The following is a 16,403-nucleotide window of genomic DNA, read 5'->3' as shown; positions in this document are numbered from 1 at the left end:
AGCTGTAATATCTATTTTCTGATTTTTATTTCAGTCCTCCTTTTTTCTCAGGAGTCTAAAGGCTTGTCAATTGTGTTTATCTTTGTAAAGAACCAACTCTTAATTTCACTGATTTTTCTATTGCCTTTTTAGTTCCTATTTCATGTATTTCCACTCTGATCTGTTATTTCCTTTCTTCTACTAACCTTGGCCTTAGTTTTTCCTTCTTTTTCTAGTTCTTTGAGGTATAAAATTAGGTTTTTTCTAATTTTTGTTTTCTGATATATTTTCTGATATAGGAATTTATTGTGATGAACCTCCCTTTAGAACTGCTTTTGCTTCATCCCATAAGTTTTGGTATGTTTTATTTCCATTTCATCTGTCTTGGGAATTTTTTTTCTCTTTGATCTCTTCATTGACACATTGGTTGTTCATATGTTGTTTAATCTCTGCATATTTCTGAATTTTCCAGAGAAAGGGGTCAATCGAACAAGAGTATATAACACTTGTAAATATTCATGAACCCAACACTAGTGAGATACTCACTATAGTACCTCAATATATAAAGCAAATATTAATGGCTCTAAAGGGAGAAATAGCAGTTTATAATGATAGTAGGGGACTTTAATACCTCACTTTCATCAATGGACAGATCAACCAGACAAAACATCAGCCTTAAATGTGAATGATAATGACAGTCATAAGTTGTATCATGAATGCTTGATCAATTGATACATCTCCAGGCAATAACATTGGCGTAACAAACACATCAGTTCAGTTCAGTTGAGTTGCTCAGTCGTGCCCGACTCTTTGCAACCCAATGAATTGCAGCACACCAGGCCTCCCGGTCCATCACCAATTCCCGGAGTTCACTCAAACTCACGTCCATCGAGTCAGTGATGCCATCCAGCCATCTCATCCTCTGTCATCCCCTTCTCCTCCTGTCCCCAATCCCTCCCAGCATCAGGGACTTTTCCAATGAGTCAACTCTTCACATGAGGTGGCCAAAGTACTGGAGTTTCAGCTTTAGCATCAGTCCTTCCAAAGAACACTCAGGGCTGATCTCCTTCAGAATGGACTGGTTGGATCTCCTTGCAGTCCAAGGGACTCTCAAGAGTGTTCTCCATCTCCACAGTTCAGAAGCATCAATTCTTCAGTGTTCAGCTTTCTTCACAGTCCAACTCTCACATCCATACATGACCACAGGAAAAACCATAGCCTTGACTAGACGGACCTTTGTTGGCAAAGTAACGTCTCTGCTTTTGAGTATGCTATCTAGGTTGGTCATAACTTTCCTTCCAAGGAGTCAGCGTCTTTTAATTTCATGGCTTCAGTCACCATCTGCAGTGATTTTGGAGCCCCCCAAAATAAAGTCTGACAGTTTCACTGTTTCCCCATCTATTTCACATGAAGTGATGGGACCAGATGCCATGATCTTCATTTTCTGAATGTTGAGCTTTAAGCCAACTTTTTCACTCTCTTCTTTCACTGTCATCAAGAGGCTTTTTAGTTCCTCTTCACTTTCTGCCATAAGGGTGGTGTCATCTCCATATCTGAGGTTATTGATATTTCTCCTGGCAATCTTGATTGCAGCTTGTGCTTCTTCCAGCCCAGTGTTTCTCATGATGTACTCTGCATATAACTTCAATAAGCAGGGTGACAATATACAGCCTTGATGTACTCCTTTTCCTATTTGGAAACAGTCTGTTGTTCCATGTCCAGTTCTAACTGTTGCTTCTTGACCTGCATATAGATTTCTCAAGAGGCAGGTCAGGTGGTCTGGTATTCCCATCTCTTTCAGAATTTTCCACAGTTTATTGTGATCCACACAGTCAAAGGCTTTGGCACAGTCAATAAAGCAGAAATAGATGTTTTTCTGGAACTCTCTTTTTCGACGATCCAGCAGATATTGGCAATTTGATCTCTGGATCCTCTGCGTTTTCTAAAACCAGCTTGACCGTCTGGAAGTTCACGGTTCATGTATTGCTGAAGCCAGGCTTGGGGAATTTTGAACAAACACATACATATTAATATGCTTTTAGAAAGTGATACAATTAGCATTAATTTATAAAGTTGTTAAAGCTTAACACTGATCAGGGGTTTATTATACAACTTATAGTTGTCATTCACATTTTGCTCTGTTAAGTTTTTGTTCCAACCTTGTATATGTTACAAACACAAGTGTATTACCATAACATTTTCAAAACTGACACATCGAGAAATTTCTCATTTCCACAAGATCCGCCTTGTCAACTCCAGGTAAAAGAACACACTCTAGGTGAAATAATACTCACAGGACTAAAGAAAAATGCCACCAGAAAGTACAGAATGTCCTTCCAGGGAAAAGAGCAGTGAAACAGTATATTTGAAATAGATGCTCTGTCCTCTTGCACAGAGTGCCAGCTATACTGCCTCTAATGAAATATTAGAATGCTTTAGTAAGACATGCACAAGTACAAAAAAAAAAGTGTTTTACTCAAATGCACATGTTCACTATTCATTTACATAACAAATCACTGGCCAGTTACTAGCTTCTGCAAAAATCCCCAGGTCGATTATGTCTTGCAATGAAGTATAGGTATATATTTATTGCTGATTTGTTGGTTAAATGTTTTCTTACTGCTTTGCAGTTTCTCTGCTCATTCCTCTGTTGTGCCTTTCCTTTGTGATTTGATGATTTTCTTCAATAGTACACTTTATCTTAAGTGTTTACTATAGGTTTTTGCTTTATGGCTACCATGAACAAGTTATCAACTTCAGTTGTAAATCTGAACACATTCTGAAGTTCTACATTCTTACTCCTCCCCACTCCATTATGCTTTTCATATCACATTTTACATCTTTGTATCTTGTATATCCCTTACATACAGTTAACCCTTGAACAACATGGCTTTGAACTGCACAGGCTCACTTATACATGGATTTTTTTTTCACTAAATTTGTACTATAGGACTACACAATGTATGCTTGGTTGAATCTACAGATGTGGAACTGTTCTATGGGAATTTTCAAGTGGGTAGAGGGTTGGTACACCTAACCCCTGTGTTCTTCAAGGGTCAACAGTAATGGGACTGTAGTTAGTTATTTTTACTACTACTTTTGTCTTTTAACATTCATTGACATTGACATTGAAGTTGCTCAGCCATCTCCGACTCTTTGCGACCCCATGGACTATAACCTACCAGGCTCCTCCATCCATGGAATTTTCCAGGCAAGAGTATTGGAGTGTGTTGCCATTTCCTTCTCCAGGAGATTTTCCCGACTGAGGGATCGAACCCAGGTCTCCTGCATTGTAAGCAGACACTTTACCGACTGGCTTTATAAATGATTAATCTACCATTTTACTACATTATGTACCTTTTTATTACATTTTATTACATTATTTACCTTTACCAGTGAGATTTAATTAGTACCCTTTTTTTCAGCTTGAAGAAAATTCTGTAACATTTCTTATAAGGCTGGTAATGAACTCCTTTACCTTTTGTTTGTCCAAAAAACCCTCTTCCTAACTTTGAATAACTATTTAGATGGGAAGTGTGTTCTTGGTTGGAAGTTTTTTTTCCTTTCAGCACTTTGAATATATCATGCCACTCCGTCCTGGCCTTCAACATTTCTGCTGAAAAATCTACTGCTGGTCTTATGTATGTTACATATTGTTTTTATTTTGCTGCTTTTAAAAGTATCTCCTTAATCTTTTTAATTATAATCTGTCTTGGTGTGTGTCTCTTTGGGAAACCTGGAGAGTTTCAAACAAGATGAACCCAATCTGGATGTCTGTTTCCTTCCCCATTCTTTCTTTAAAATATCTTTCCATGCTTTTCTCTCTCTCCTCCTCCTCCTGGTACCTCCCTAAAATGCAAATCTTAAGTCAGTTCAATGTTGTCCCCAAAGTCTTTAAAGCTATCTTCGTTTTTTGTTGTTTTTTTTTTTTTTTTCCACTGCTCTCACTGGCTGAGTTTCACTCACCTGTCTTCAAATGCATTGACCTTTTCTGCTTCATCTAGTCTGCTGCTGAACTCCTCTAGTGTATTCTTCAGCTCTGTAACTTCCATTTGAGGTTATCACTGTGTGTGCCCATTCCATTCCTGTGTTCAATAGCACCTTTATGTTCATTGTTTTCAACTCTTCATCAGATAAGTCACTTACCGCTGTTTCGTTCAAGGTTTTATTCTGATGTTTCATCATTCCTCTCTTCATTTTCCTTGACTCTCTGTGTTGGTTTCTATTTAGTAGATGAAACCACGACCTCTTCCAGTCTTGAAGAAGTAGTCTACAAAAGAAGAACCTTGTCATTCAACCCTGTCCTAGCTCTTGGTTGCCTGTCAAACCTTTGTAATTGTTCAAGCAGCCCATTTTATTTCTATTGGCTCCCAGTCCTTGGGGGTGTGCCAAGATATTTCACAAAGAAGAGGATCACCATCAGCACCTACATTCAGGCTGATGAGAAGCCAGACCTCAAACAGCAGCTTTTAAAATGTGTGAATATACTCTATAGTCCTGTGGCACCACAAGGGCAAGTCTGACTACCAGGGCCCAGTTGTATAGACTTGTGTCCTAGGCAGCAGCCTACAAAGTCGGGGTGCCAGATGAAGGGTACAAGCACCTTTCTAGGAGATACCAGCAGCCTGGAGCAGCATGGTGGGAGAATGCAAAGGCACCATCTACTGGCCTTCATCCACAGAGAGCCCTATATATAAGCACCAAACAGGAATCTTGCTCCTCAGCCTGAAGCTCTAAGACAAGCAAAGAAGGATTTTTCACACAAAAAGGGCTGTGTTTCAATCTGTGTCTGTGCTGTGCCCTGAGAGTGGTAGCCAGCCAGGAACTATTACATCTGTTCCACTATTGAGAGGTCCACAAACACAGGACCCGCTAGCCATCACAGCCAGGTGATTAGGGGGCAGCAGACACATGTACACGCTCCCCTTTGGGAGGTGCTGGTGCTCTGGAGAGGACTATAGGGGGCCTTAGCTGTATGTTTCCATAGAAGTCTGCCCCTCAGGCCACAGAGCTGTGACATAAAGCCTCTTTCCCAGAAGGATTTGGCACCTCAGTGCTGCTTCTTGCTCTGCCCTGGGTGACCTGTCTGCACAAGCCCTACCAGAGCCAGACACCCAGAGAGAACCCTCAGAAATTGGGGCTGCACACAAAGGTACAAGCCCCTTCCCAGGATGTTAAGGTGGCCCCTGCCATCCTCCACCCCCAGAGCATTGCATTAGGCCTAAAAGATGTCTGTTATCTCAGAGGCCTGTGTCTCAGGCTGACTGATGCTTTAAGATCAGCAAGTGAGTCTCTTTCACAGGAAGTCTGGGTGCTTCTGAGTCTGCTCCTATCCTGCTAAATACAGTCGGGGTGCCCCCACGTGAGCTCAAATCCTTTACTCCTCAAGGAGAACAGCTCATGTTTCTGAGATCCCTCCCCATGATAGGTCCTCACACGACGGGTGGGGTCCATGGGGAGGTTGTGTCCCAGCCTTTCCTACCCAGCTCAGTGTAGAGTTTTTTCCTGGTTCACCTGATGAGTAGAAGTTGCTCTGCTAGTTTTATAGTTTTTTTTTCCAGAAAACAATTGTTCCCTGCGTAGATCTGATGTGTCCACAGAAGGAAGTGCAGTCTGGGCCTTCCTGCTGCTTCTAAGTCACTTCAGTCATGTCCGACTCTGTGCAACCCCAGGGACTGCAGCCCACCAGGCTCCTCCGTCCCTGGGATTTTCCAGCAAGAATACTGGAGAGGGGTGCCATCGCCTTCTCCGGGGCCTTCCTACATTGGTATATTCAACTGCAACCCTAAAATACCAGTTTTTAATGCTGCTTACAAGGGATATTTTGGGACTTGAGAGTTCTCCTGTTGCCTCTTATACTGGGATGGCTATCAGTTCCCACCTCAAGTATCCTGAATCTGAACCTTTACTGTTTTACAACCATTACCATTATACCTAAATTACAGAGTTTTTTACTTTATGTAAGCTGTATGCTACCTAGCAAAATAATAATCCCCATAATTATTTTTTAAAAGATAGAACTGTAACTTCTGAACACATTTGAGTCAGTTCTAATGAGGTGGGTGAAGTTAAGTCAAAAAGAGAAGACAAATATCATATCATATTGCATCTATATGGAATCCAGAAAGATGATGGTACTGATGATCCTATTTGCAGGGCAGCAAAGGAGACACAGACCTAGAGAACAGACTTGTAGACACAGCGGGGAAGGAGAGGGTGGGATGACTTAAGAGTAGTACTGAAACATATACATTACCATATGGAAAACAGCCAGTGAGGATTTGCTCTATGATGCACGGCACCCAAAGCCAGTGCTCTGTGACAACCTAGGGGGGTTGCGAGGTTTAAAAGGGAGGGGACATATGTATATCTGTGGCTGATTCATGTTGATCTGGCAGAAACCATCACAATACTGTAATTATCCTCCAATTAAAAGAAAAACTGTACCTTATTCTTCATCCCCCAGCCATATCATTTACAACTTATAGTAAAATAAGTTGACACCATACTTATCATAAATATTGTTTCTCAGCAAATTGTATACACTTTAGTGGCAATTTTCAAGAGAATGCCTTACCTTTTATATCGTACTTCATAATTTACAAGTAGTCTTTGTTTTCTCAGAAGTTAGATCTACATAGTCCTACTCTTTTGATGAAAGAAAGAACACAAAGTAATTTTTACAGGGATTTTTTTTTTACCCTAGAACATCCATCTAGATAAAGAATCTTAACAGTGTTCAGTGACCTCTTGCTGGAATATTCCGACTTGTTCTCAACAAGGCAGCTTTTGGAGTTAAGATTGTGGCTTCTGACCCTTCTCTCTGGTGGTCTTTCCTTCCCTGCCATGCTTGTTCAGTAAAAGGGAGAATATGAGTGCTGAGTATAAATGCTGCCGGGCCCTCAGCAATACAAACTCACTGGGCACATCACCCGCTTCCAAACTCTACCGCATAGGTAGGTTCTGAGCTGATTACTCAAAGACTGGAAAAATATTCTTGGCTTTACTCTTTGAATTTAGGAATATGGTCCTTCAGGCCTTGAGTCACTCAAATTCCACTTAAAAATGGTATTGAGAAAATTCAAATCAGAAAAGCAGACATTTTATAATAAAATAGTGACAAATTTGGTTTGGTAGAATCTTTCATATACTTACCTACTGTGATGAAACATCTATCTTTTGTGGCTCTTGCCTCTGAAATAATTGTCAAAAACTAGAGAAAATATAAAAAGCAACAAGGGAAAAGCGACAAATAACAACCAATGGATCACTGAAGAAAAAAAAATAATTGATTTGTCTCTAGGTAAACAAAAGCATGACAATCCAAAACGTATGGGATGCAGCAAAAGCAGGGATGTTTACAGCAATACAATCTTACCTCAGGGAACAAGAAAAAAGCTCAATAATCTAACTTTACACTTACAGCAGCCAGGGAAAGAACAAACAACCCCAAAGTTAGTAGAAGGAAAGAAATCATAAAGATTAAAGCACAAATAAAATAGAAAACAATAGAAAAGATTAGTGAAACTAAAAACTGCTTCCTTGAAAAGATAATAATTCATAAACCTTTAGCCAGACTCATCAAGAAAAAAGAGGGCACAAACCTAACATTAGGAATGAAAAGGAGAACTTAGAAACCACAGAAATACTGAGGATTATAAGGCAGCTATATAAAATGGACAAATCCTTAGAATGGTACAGTGTCCCAAGATTCAACTAAGAAGAAATACAAATTATGAACAGACCTGTCACAAGTATTGGAACTGTAATTTAAAAACTCCCAACAGATGCTAAGGCATAGACTTGCAATCCCTAGGTCTGCTTACCATGGGAGCCTATCTTCTAGGGTGCTGGCGGAAGGTCATGGGGTCTGAAACCTAACGTAAGTATTTCAAAACATGAAGAAAAATATCATTATTAATAATTATGTAAGTACATGTTATTAAAAAAAAAAAACCTCCCAACCAAAAAAGTCCAGGACCAGATGGCTTCACAGGTGAATTCTATCAAACATTTAGAGAAGAGTTAACACCTATCCTTCTGAAACCCTTCCGCAAAATTGCAGAGGAAGGAACACTCCCAAACTCATTCCATGATACCACCATCACCCGGTTACCCAAACCAGATAAAGATACCACAAAAGCAGAAAATTACAGGCCATTATCACTAATAAACATACATAGACACAAAAATCCTCAACAAAATACTGGTAAACTGAACCCAACAGTACATTAAAAGGATCACACACCACTATCAAATGGGATTTATCCCAGGGATGCAAGGGTTCATCCATGTCTGAATGATTTGCCAGACCCCTCTGATCCCTTGAGGTTCATTATCTATGTAATCTTAGCGTTATCTAAAATTACTGAATCCCTTTCATTCATTAAAATTTTCTTTCTCAAATAAACTTCCATCGCCTCTAAAGCACTGTTTACTGAGTCTTGAAATCACTTATTTGCTCTCTGAATATCTTCTGGCTGTTTCCAGTAAGATAAAGAACAATCTAAATAGCTTAGAGATACATAAACCTGGTTTGTCTATTTGAATGACAGTTATTTTACTTGATTTTAAGTGAGTATTTCCCTGATTCTCTTGCCTCAAGGACAAAGTCAGTCTAGTTTCCAAAGAAATAAATCTGGCAGTACCTTTTTATTCAGATCAATGAATGTTACTTGCTTTCAAACTACACATTTAGCATGATGAGAAAGATTGAATTTTCTAGGAAACTGTCCAAGTTTGACATACCTTATGCATCAGGACAGACTGCTTTTTGCTTTGCTCTGACACCAGGCCTGTTGCATTCAAATACCAGCTCCAACATTTGTGTGTTAACTGACCTTGGTTTTATTATAAGGTAACATCGCTGAGTCTCCATTTCCTCATCTGCAAGTGGGGACGATAAGTATGCCTTCATTATTGGGTTCAGCTTGTGAATTGTGTTGCTATTAGTAAAGTAAAAAGCTGCTGTGATGATTCTATTCTTGTCTAAGCTTTGTCTTTAAAACAGAATCACACTTTTATTTTCAAGGGTTAAAGTTTTTCTCCCAAAGGGGGAAAAAAAAAACCCACAACTTTGCTGCTTTTTCCAAGTGTGCCAAGGAAACCACAGAAATTGATTTACACCAGCCAAGCAATGAAAAAAGAAACAGAACCATTTTCATGTGCATTATTGATTATCCAAAAGTGACTGGACAAGATTAAAAAGTCATTTGTCTATTCCATTTATTCTAAGATTAACAGTATATAATTATTTGAAATCACATATTATTTGTGTTTTGTGGTTAAGATTAAATGGAGGGAGATGGTGATCTGAGAGAGGCAAAGAGAGGAGAAATCCTCATCTCTATAGATTAAGAAAGTTACCTACAAAGTAGATTCATAAAAAGTTTATTGAGGTTTAGTACAGTTTGATTCCAAATTTCTAAAAAATGTACATTTGTGTAAGGATTCAACTGAGAGTTGGAAGAGAGTAGTTGTAAACCAAAAATGTTAATAGTGATTATATCTTTGCAATGTAATTACAGATGATTGGTTTTTCCTTTTCAGATATTTCTGCATTAGTAAACTTTTATATAATCTATATTTTCTGTAATAAAGTTGGCAATACTAAAAGTAACAGTTATACAAATATAGCATAGTTTACAAAAAGCTTCATGAGTTTTCAACCTGGATTATTAACTGACTGTTTCACTAATAAAAATTTAATTTCCAGTTTGGGGTACTGTCCTAAAATAAATGCTACAGACTTTGGGATTATAGTGTCTCTACTCTTGGCTTGTTTTAATGCTGCACCTGGCATACTTTCACCTGCACCCAGCCTTTACTAAGTCATACCATATTTCTTACAGCATATCAAACTTTTATCTTAGAATCACAGAATGTTGGAATAATAATGTACCTTATAAGATGACCCAGTTTAGGGGTGGAACACTGTGGGTCATTCTTAGACCCATATAGTACTTTAAAAGCCTTTATGACTAATAAAAGATAGTGCTATGAAACAAACAGTTTTAGTGCCCACAGTCTTACCTTCTGCTAGGTATTTAAATACTATCAGTAGCCTGCAAACAAACAAATATTGTGAGGGAAAAAAACAAACATTATTGGCTAAGTTTAAGCACTGGGGGTGGTGTTTGTACCAAGGTTTGGGATATAGATTACTCCAATTTGAAGCAGAGACTTATGATACACAAGTGAACGGTCAATCGCTCAGTCGTGTTTGACTCTTTGCGACCCCATGGACTGTAGCCTGCCAGGCTCCCCTGTCCATGAGATTTCCCAGGCAAGAATACTAGAGTGGGTAGCCATCCTCTTCTCCAGGGGATCTTCCCAACCCAGGGATCGAACCCACATCTCCTTCGTCTCCTGCATTGCAGGCGGATTCTTTACCATCTGAGCTACCTGGGAAGCCTATGATATACAAAAATTCATTATCATCACCACTACTTATTGAATGTTTAGATGCATTAAATCTATGTACTCAGGGGCTGAGGGGGAATACCTGGTAGGAGAGAGTCCCAAACAGAGCTATTGGAAAACAAGGCATTCAATCTGAGCACCAAGAGCCTCCAACAACCTGAAATAGCACAATGATGATGGGGTTCCTCATCTCATAATTGGACATGGAAAATGGTATTTACCTTCTATATTAGAGGAGAGATTAGGTGGTATATTTGGAAAAGGGAAAATTCCTTATGCTTTTTTCCCTTCCAATATATCATAACTGAAAATATAAAAAAACAAGTCTTAAAGACCTTGGGTTCTGACTCCCGATTTTAGGGGAGGGTCCAGAGGGAGCACCATGATCTGTAGTCTCTTGTCAGGGAAAATACAGGCTGCAGGTCACTGGAACCAACAAATCTGGTTTGGGGTTTTCATCATATTAATAAAACCCAGATATGCATTCATTTGCTATTTTCGATCTTTGGATCATGCTGATTTACAGTTAATCTCCTCTTCTATTTTCAGAAGGAGTTTTGGAACACGTACACAAAAGCACAACAAGGAGAGAGTAACAGAGGAAGTGACTGGTTTCAGTTTTACCTTACCTTTCCATTAATCTTTGGCCTCTTCATTATCCTCCTTGTCATTTTCCTAATCTGGAGATGCTTCCTAAGAAACAAGACTCGCCGACAGACAGTGACGGAAGGTCATATTCCTTTCCCTCAACACCTCAATATTATCACTACACCTCCCCCACCAGATGAAGTGTTTGATAACAGCGGGTTGTCCCCAGGCTTCCTGGAGTACGTGGTTGGGCGCTCAGATTCTGTCTCCACTCGCCTGTCCAACTGCGATCCCCCACCGACCTATGAGGAAGCCACTGGCCAGATGAACCTACGGAGGAGTGAAACAGAACCTCACCTCGATCCGCCTCCGGAGTATGAGGACATCATCAACTCCAACTCAGCCAGTGCCATTGCCATGGTGCCTGTGGTCACCACTATCAAATGAAGCTGCAAACTTCTTTTTACTATAATCATTTTTAAAATACTAATGAGAGAACTTTCTAGCACTTTACCACTACATACATGTGCATCTGACTTATTGGACTCTGACAGCATACCACTTCATATTCTCCAATTTGATTTTCATTAGTTCTGTTTCCCACTCTAAACTCTTTATCCATGCTCATTTTTGCTAATGGAAATATGTGAAGAGGGAAAAATACTAGTGGAGGTCTTCCTAGGAGATGTACATCGGTGTGTGCACATGTATGTTTATGTATATATATGTACATGAACATATACGTGTGTGTACATCAGCCCAGTATATGGGCACCTGTCTTAAAAAGTCATTAACATCTATCTAAATCACCTGTAAAGAGAACATTACTCACCAAAATTGGAGGTTGGGGGGAAGGCACCAACAATTTGTGTAACAGCAGCATGCTGTTGAATTTTGAAAATAAGATGAACTTAGCGTGCTTTTAAATTTTTACAGGCTTTTGTTAACCTTCTTCAACTTCCTTAAAAGGGAAAAAAATGCATATAGTCAGTCTTGACTTGAGGAACATCTAAGAGGGTGACAGAGAGAGAAGGAAGGCATAATAATTGATACCTTGTTCCTAGTGGACAGCAAGAAAATCATTGGTCCTTCATGGCTTTTGGCTGCTTTCACAGGAGGCATTTTGGTGCTGTAATTGACTGCCTCCCCCCAAAAATTAAACAGTGTTTGCTTAGTGTCCTTGAATGTCGCATGCTATTTGTATTAACATCTTGGTGGAGTGGATTTCCTGGCAAAAGAATCATTTCTCAAGTAGATACTCGAATTGATGACAGAACAGATGCAGATTTCTCCTTGGCTTATTGGCAACACTTTCTTTCTCCATGTTACATTGCCTTTTACTCTAGTTGCTCTCCTACCACCCCAGAATCTTCTAGCAAGTAAGAATTTAGTTAAAACCCTGGGAATTATTTTCTTAATGTTTTTGTATAGAGTGAAGCCTTTGTCTCAAGATGATTACCAGGCAATTTTCCCTTAAATTAATAACTGTGATTTCTGCATTATTCTCCAGTTGGCGGAGGAAGACTGCAAACTCTGTCTTGTGCCAGGCGCACAATAAATCTAGTTACAGCTGCAAACATATCTCACAGCTGCTATTTCATTTTGTATTTTCAGATTTTTTTACCTGCAGAATTTTTATTGAAAATTCTTGGAGCGAGGGGAACAGGCTGTGAATGAACTGCCAACATAAACTGGCTAGGAAAGAAGAAAAAATCCAACAGTTATACATGCGCTGATGGAAGATGCATTCTGTCAGTCAGATTTCTGTGCCACTCCCACGACTCCTTAGTGTTGGATAAAATGGTTGATCAGGCAGAAGGCAAGCAGGTTTTGGAAGTGTCATGTCCTATGGCCTCCATTTCCATCCCCATGCAGACTCCCCTAAACCCAAAGGAGGAGGACTGCTTGGGAGGACCTTGAACTAGGAGTCAGATGACCTGAAATCAGATCTCATTCTGCCATACCCTTGCCAGGCTACTTTGGGAAAGACCCATATCTGACCCTCAAGCTCCTTACTTACCTCTGAAATGGCGACAGTATCATTCACCCTGCCTTTATCCTGGGGCTTTAAAAGGATGCAATAAGATGGTATGTGTGAGAGTCATTTGTAAGACGTGAAGAGCACTCTAGGTGTAAGATCACAGCATTGTTCTCCTTGCTCTCATGGGGGAAGAATCTTCTGTTTCCCTAAAATGTATCTGAGTTTTCACAGAGTGAGAAATAGAGCAGGCTGCTCCATTAGTGGCTCACAGGTTCCTAATTTGAGTGTGTGAGCTCTTAGTTCAACACCTGTCATTCTCTGGTCTATACCAATGCTGGGCCTACTTAATAACAACTGTACGCTCAGCACAAACAGGAGTAAGCAAATGCTGGAAAGGCAACTACCGCTGACTGTGTTTAGATAACAGGTTTTATGGCTTTCATGGACTAAAAATTAATAAATCTTCTACCTGGTCTCAGCAGAAATGACAGCATTGTTTTGAATTTGGCCCTGAGTACATGGTAATCTCTGGCTTCTACTTAAAGCTGAGAATGGGAGTGTTTGAGCCAGTAATGTATTTTGGTTTAGAGAAAAATTAAGGCTCCTTTTGTGTGGACTTTTTCTTTTGTCATTAATATCAGGCCTTAGATTAAACTAGCAGTTCTCAACAACTGGCCAATGAGCCCCCCTGGGAGTCCTTGAGAACATTCAAATTTGAGGGGGGTCTGTGAGACAACACTATTTTCATAATAACACCAACATGTTATCTTTTCACTTTCTCTCTCAAAAAGTTGTTGTTAAAAATGTTAGTCATCTTCCCATGTTTTGTTTGTTTTAGAAAATATAGCTATTTTCTTTAAAATGTTATTTATGTTTAGCATGTAATGGACTTCTTAATTTGGGGACTTTTATATTTTTAAATCAATAAGTACTTAAATTTTTTTCACTTTTACTTTCTAACATGGCAAATATTGGTAGCTATAAATTTCATAAACAAAAGCTCTTCGGTATCCAGATCCCCAACAAATAAATGTTAAGAATATAAAGGGATCTGGAGACCAAAAGTTTGAAATTTACAGGATTAGACAAAGGAACAGGATGTTCTATTACTAACTATGCATACTTGCCATTTAATTTTACATTTTAATGTCCTGATAGTGAATTTAACGCTGCCTCTTAGAGATACCTGAATTTAAATATAAGAATGAATGTTCATCCTTGAAGCAAAAGCCAAATGCTTACACTGATCAATGGCTATAGCTTTTTAGACCGTTGTCAGAGAACACACTATTCCACAGTGCTGACATCAGCCACAGGTCTCATGGCCACATTCAGGTGATAATGACAGGCGAAGCAAATGTCTAAGATAAACAGAATACTTTCTTTAAGAAACAGTCTATTAGGTTAGTTTTGTTTGATCTTGGTTTGGGTTTGACCTTTTTAGAAACCCTTTTGCTACCCTATCTGGTTTTGTACACTGAGTTTCTTAACATTTGTTATAATTAAAGGGGCTTGTCTGGAATAGTGTCTATTTTTATGCTTTAGCCTTTCTTACCTGACTGATATTACATTCACCTTTGATCATTTTTAATAAATGTTTATTTTTACAGATCTATTTAGTACCTTTCTTAAGAAGTAACTACATTGAATCAACCAGTGTATATTTACATGAAAGAATGGGCTACCTGGTCTTTTAGTGGATCGGTTTCCAGACCTCCACCTGCAGTGATTGTGTCTGGAATTCTAGAACTGGCACTTTTCTGCCTCCCTGCTTTGAATGTCACAATGAATTGTATCTGTTTAAATTAAATGATTTCTCTTTTTCCTATTGACCAGTACAAATACAGATGCTGTGTTTGATTCACTGTTAATGATGACTTCAAGATTGATGATCTGATAGAATAATGGTGGAGGGAGCTTTACCTTGGTTCTGTGTAAATAGCATGTATTTGATAATATTTCACATTTTTAAACAGCTGGTTTACATTAAATTATGGTATTTAACTATTTTATGTTCATTCCAGGTAAGGTTTTTCTTATGTTTCTGTTTTGGGTATGCTAAATAAAGCTATTTTTAAACCAAAAAGATTTCTTCTGCCATTTGTTAATAATTAGATTATGGTGAGGTGATAAACATGCTACATAAGCTCTTATTGTGATCTTTTTAACATGGTAAAATTATTACACTTCTTTTTTTCTTAGGAATTTAGGGAACACTGCTCAGTAATCAAAAATTACCTGCTGAAAACTTCAGGGTGTTCAAAGCCTAAGAAAGAATGATGCTGTGAATGATGCTGGAATGATATAAAATGGGAACACTTGCTCCAAAGGGGTAGACTCAGTTCCCTGCTATAGTGGAGTTTGTCGACTACTGGGAACAGTGTTGTCTACAGATACAAAAGACCTGTGTTTTCCCCTTAGCAGAATAGCTTGCATTTGACATGAAACACAGAAAGGAAAGCAAAGGATGGAAACGTATATGACCACAGGACATCTCCCTAAGTATAGTTACCTCAAAGATGAGAAGCTGATGTGACGTGTCATTAACTAAGCAAATGTAAATATGACTTGATCTTTATGGTATACAAAATTAAAATAATTTACTTATAGCCAAGGAAAAATTTTAAGTATAAATTGTAAGCCTAAAATGTATATTTTATAAGTGTAAGTTTAGGTACTTTTAAAAACATCAGTTTCTAAAAATTTTATAACATACATCTTAACACATCCATGAAACCTAAAACCTGTATCAAGATATTTCTAGTACCCCCAGAAGGCTCCCTCTTACCCTACCCTCTCCTTAAAGGGAACACTATTCTCACATCAATCATAAGAGATCAGTTTTTAAAATTTCACACTTGGCTATAGCCATATGGACTTGTCTCTCTTCCTTTTTCAAAGTATTTCCAAAAAGTTCAGGCTATAAATTCCAGAGCTGCTCTTCTACCTCCTGGCCCTCCTTGAAATCACCTACTCATTCTAAGCCTTTTCAACACACCTAAAGCTCTTTGAGGGCCAGAATTCTGTTTAATCCCTTTACCTCCCTTCCACAAGTATGTGGTTGTGGTTTAGTCGCTCAGTCGTCTCTGATTCTTGCAACCCCATGGACTGTAGCCCGCCAGACTCCTCTGTCCATAGGATTTCCCAGGCAAGAATACTGGAGTGGGTTGCCACCTAAAATGATGCCTTTCTAATACTATATATCGACCAAAACCTTAGTACCTTTCTGGCTGGTCTCTTGGTTGTCTTTGTCTTGTGATTCTTATCACATGCCATTTCCTTAAACTTTGTATACAGATGACATTTTGTTCTCAGTAATTTTATTTATTTTATCTACTTCTTTTTTTTAGATCAAAACCTGCTATAATCTGGTCCCACAGGCTTATCTAACCTTATTTTCTTAGTAACTCAGATGATGGATACTTAACAAAGT

The 16,403-nt window shown here is 38.8% G+C and overlaps 1 protein-coding gene across 2 annotated transcripts in view; it reads left to right on the top strand.

The window, feature by feature from the left end:
- The window catches only part of PRRG1 (proline rich and Gla domain 1), a 63,847-nt gene extending 48,796 nt beyond the window's left edge, over positions 1–15,051 (top strand). Inside the window, exons 1-2 of one of the 2 annotated variants that reach the window (XM_018043924.1) lie at positions 10,438–10,614; positions 10,951–15,051. In XM_018043924.1, coding sequence (XP_017899413.1) covers positions 10,612–10,614; positions 10,951–11,436 — 489 coding nt within the window. In that variant the 5' untranslated portion in view covers positions 10,438–10,611 and the 3' untranslated portion in view covers positions 11,437–15,051. Of the gene's footprint in view, positions 1–10,437; positions 10,615–10,950 lie in introns of those variants that run through there. The other variant, XR_001917575.1, reaches the window with a different exon arrangement.
- Positions 15,052–16,403: the final 1,352 nt, after the last annotated feature.

This window comes from Capra hircus, assembly GCF_001704415.2.
Source record: "Capra hircus breed San Clemente chromosome X unlocalized genomic scaffold, ASM170441v1, whole genome shotgun sequence".
Classification (NCBI taxonomy): Eukaryota; Metazoa; Chordata; class Mammalia; order Artiodactyla; family Bovidae; genus Capra; species Capra hircus.
The sequence above is the reverse complement of the archived record's forward strand: the minus strand, read 5'-3'. Positions and strand labels throughout refer to the sequence as shown.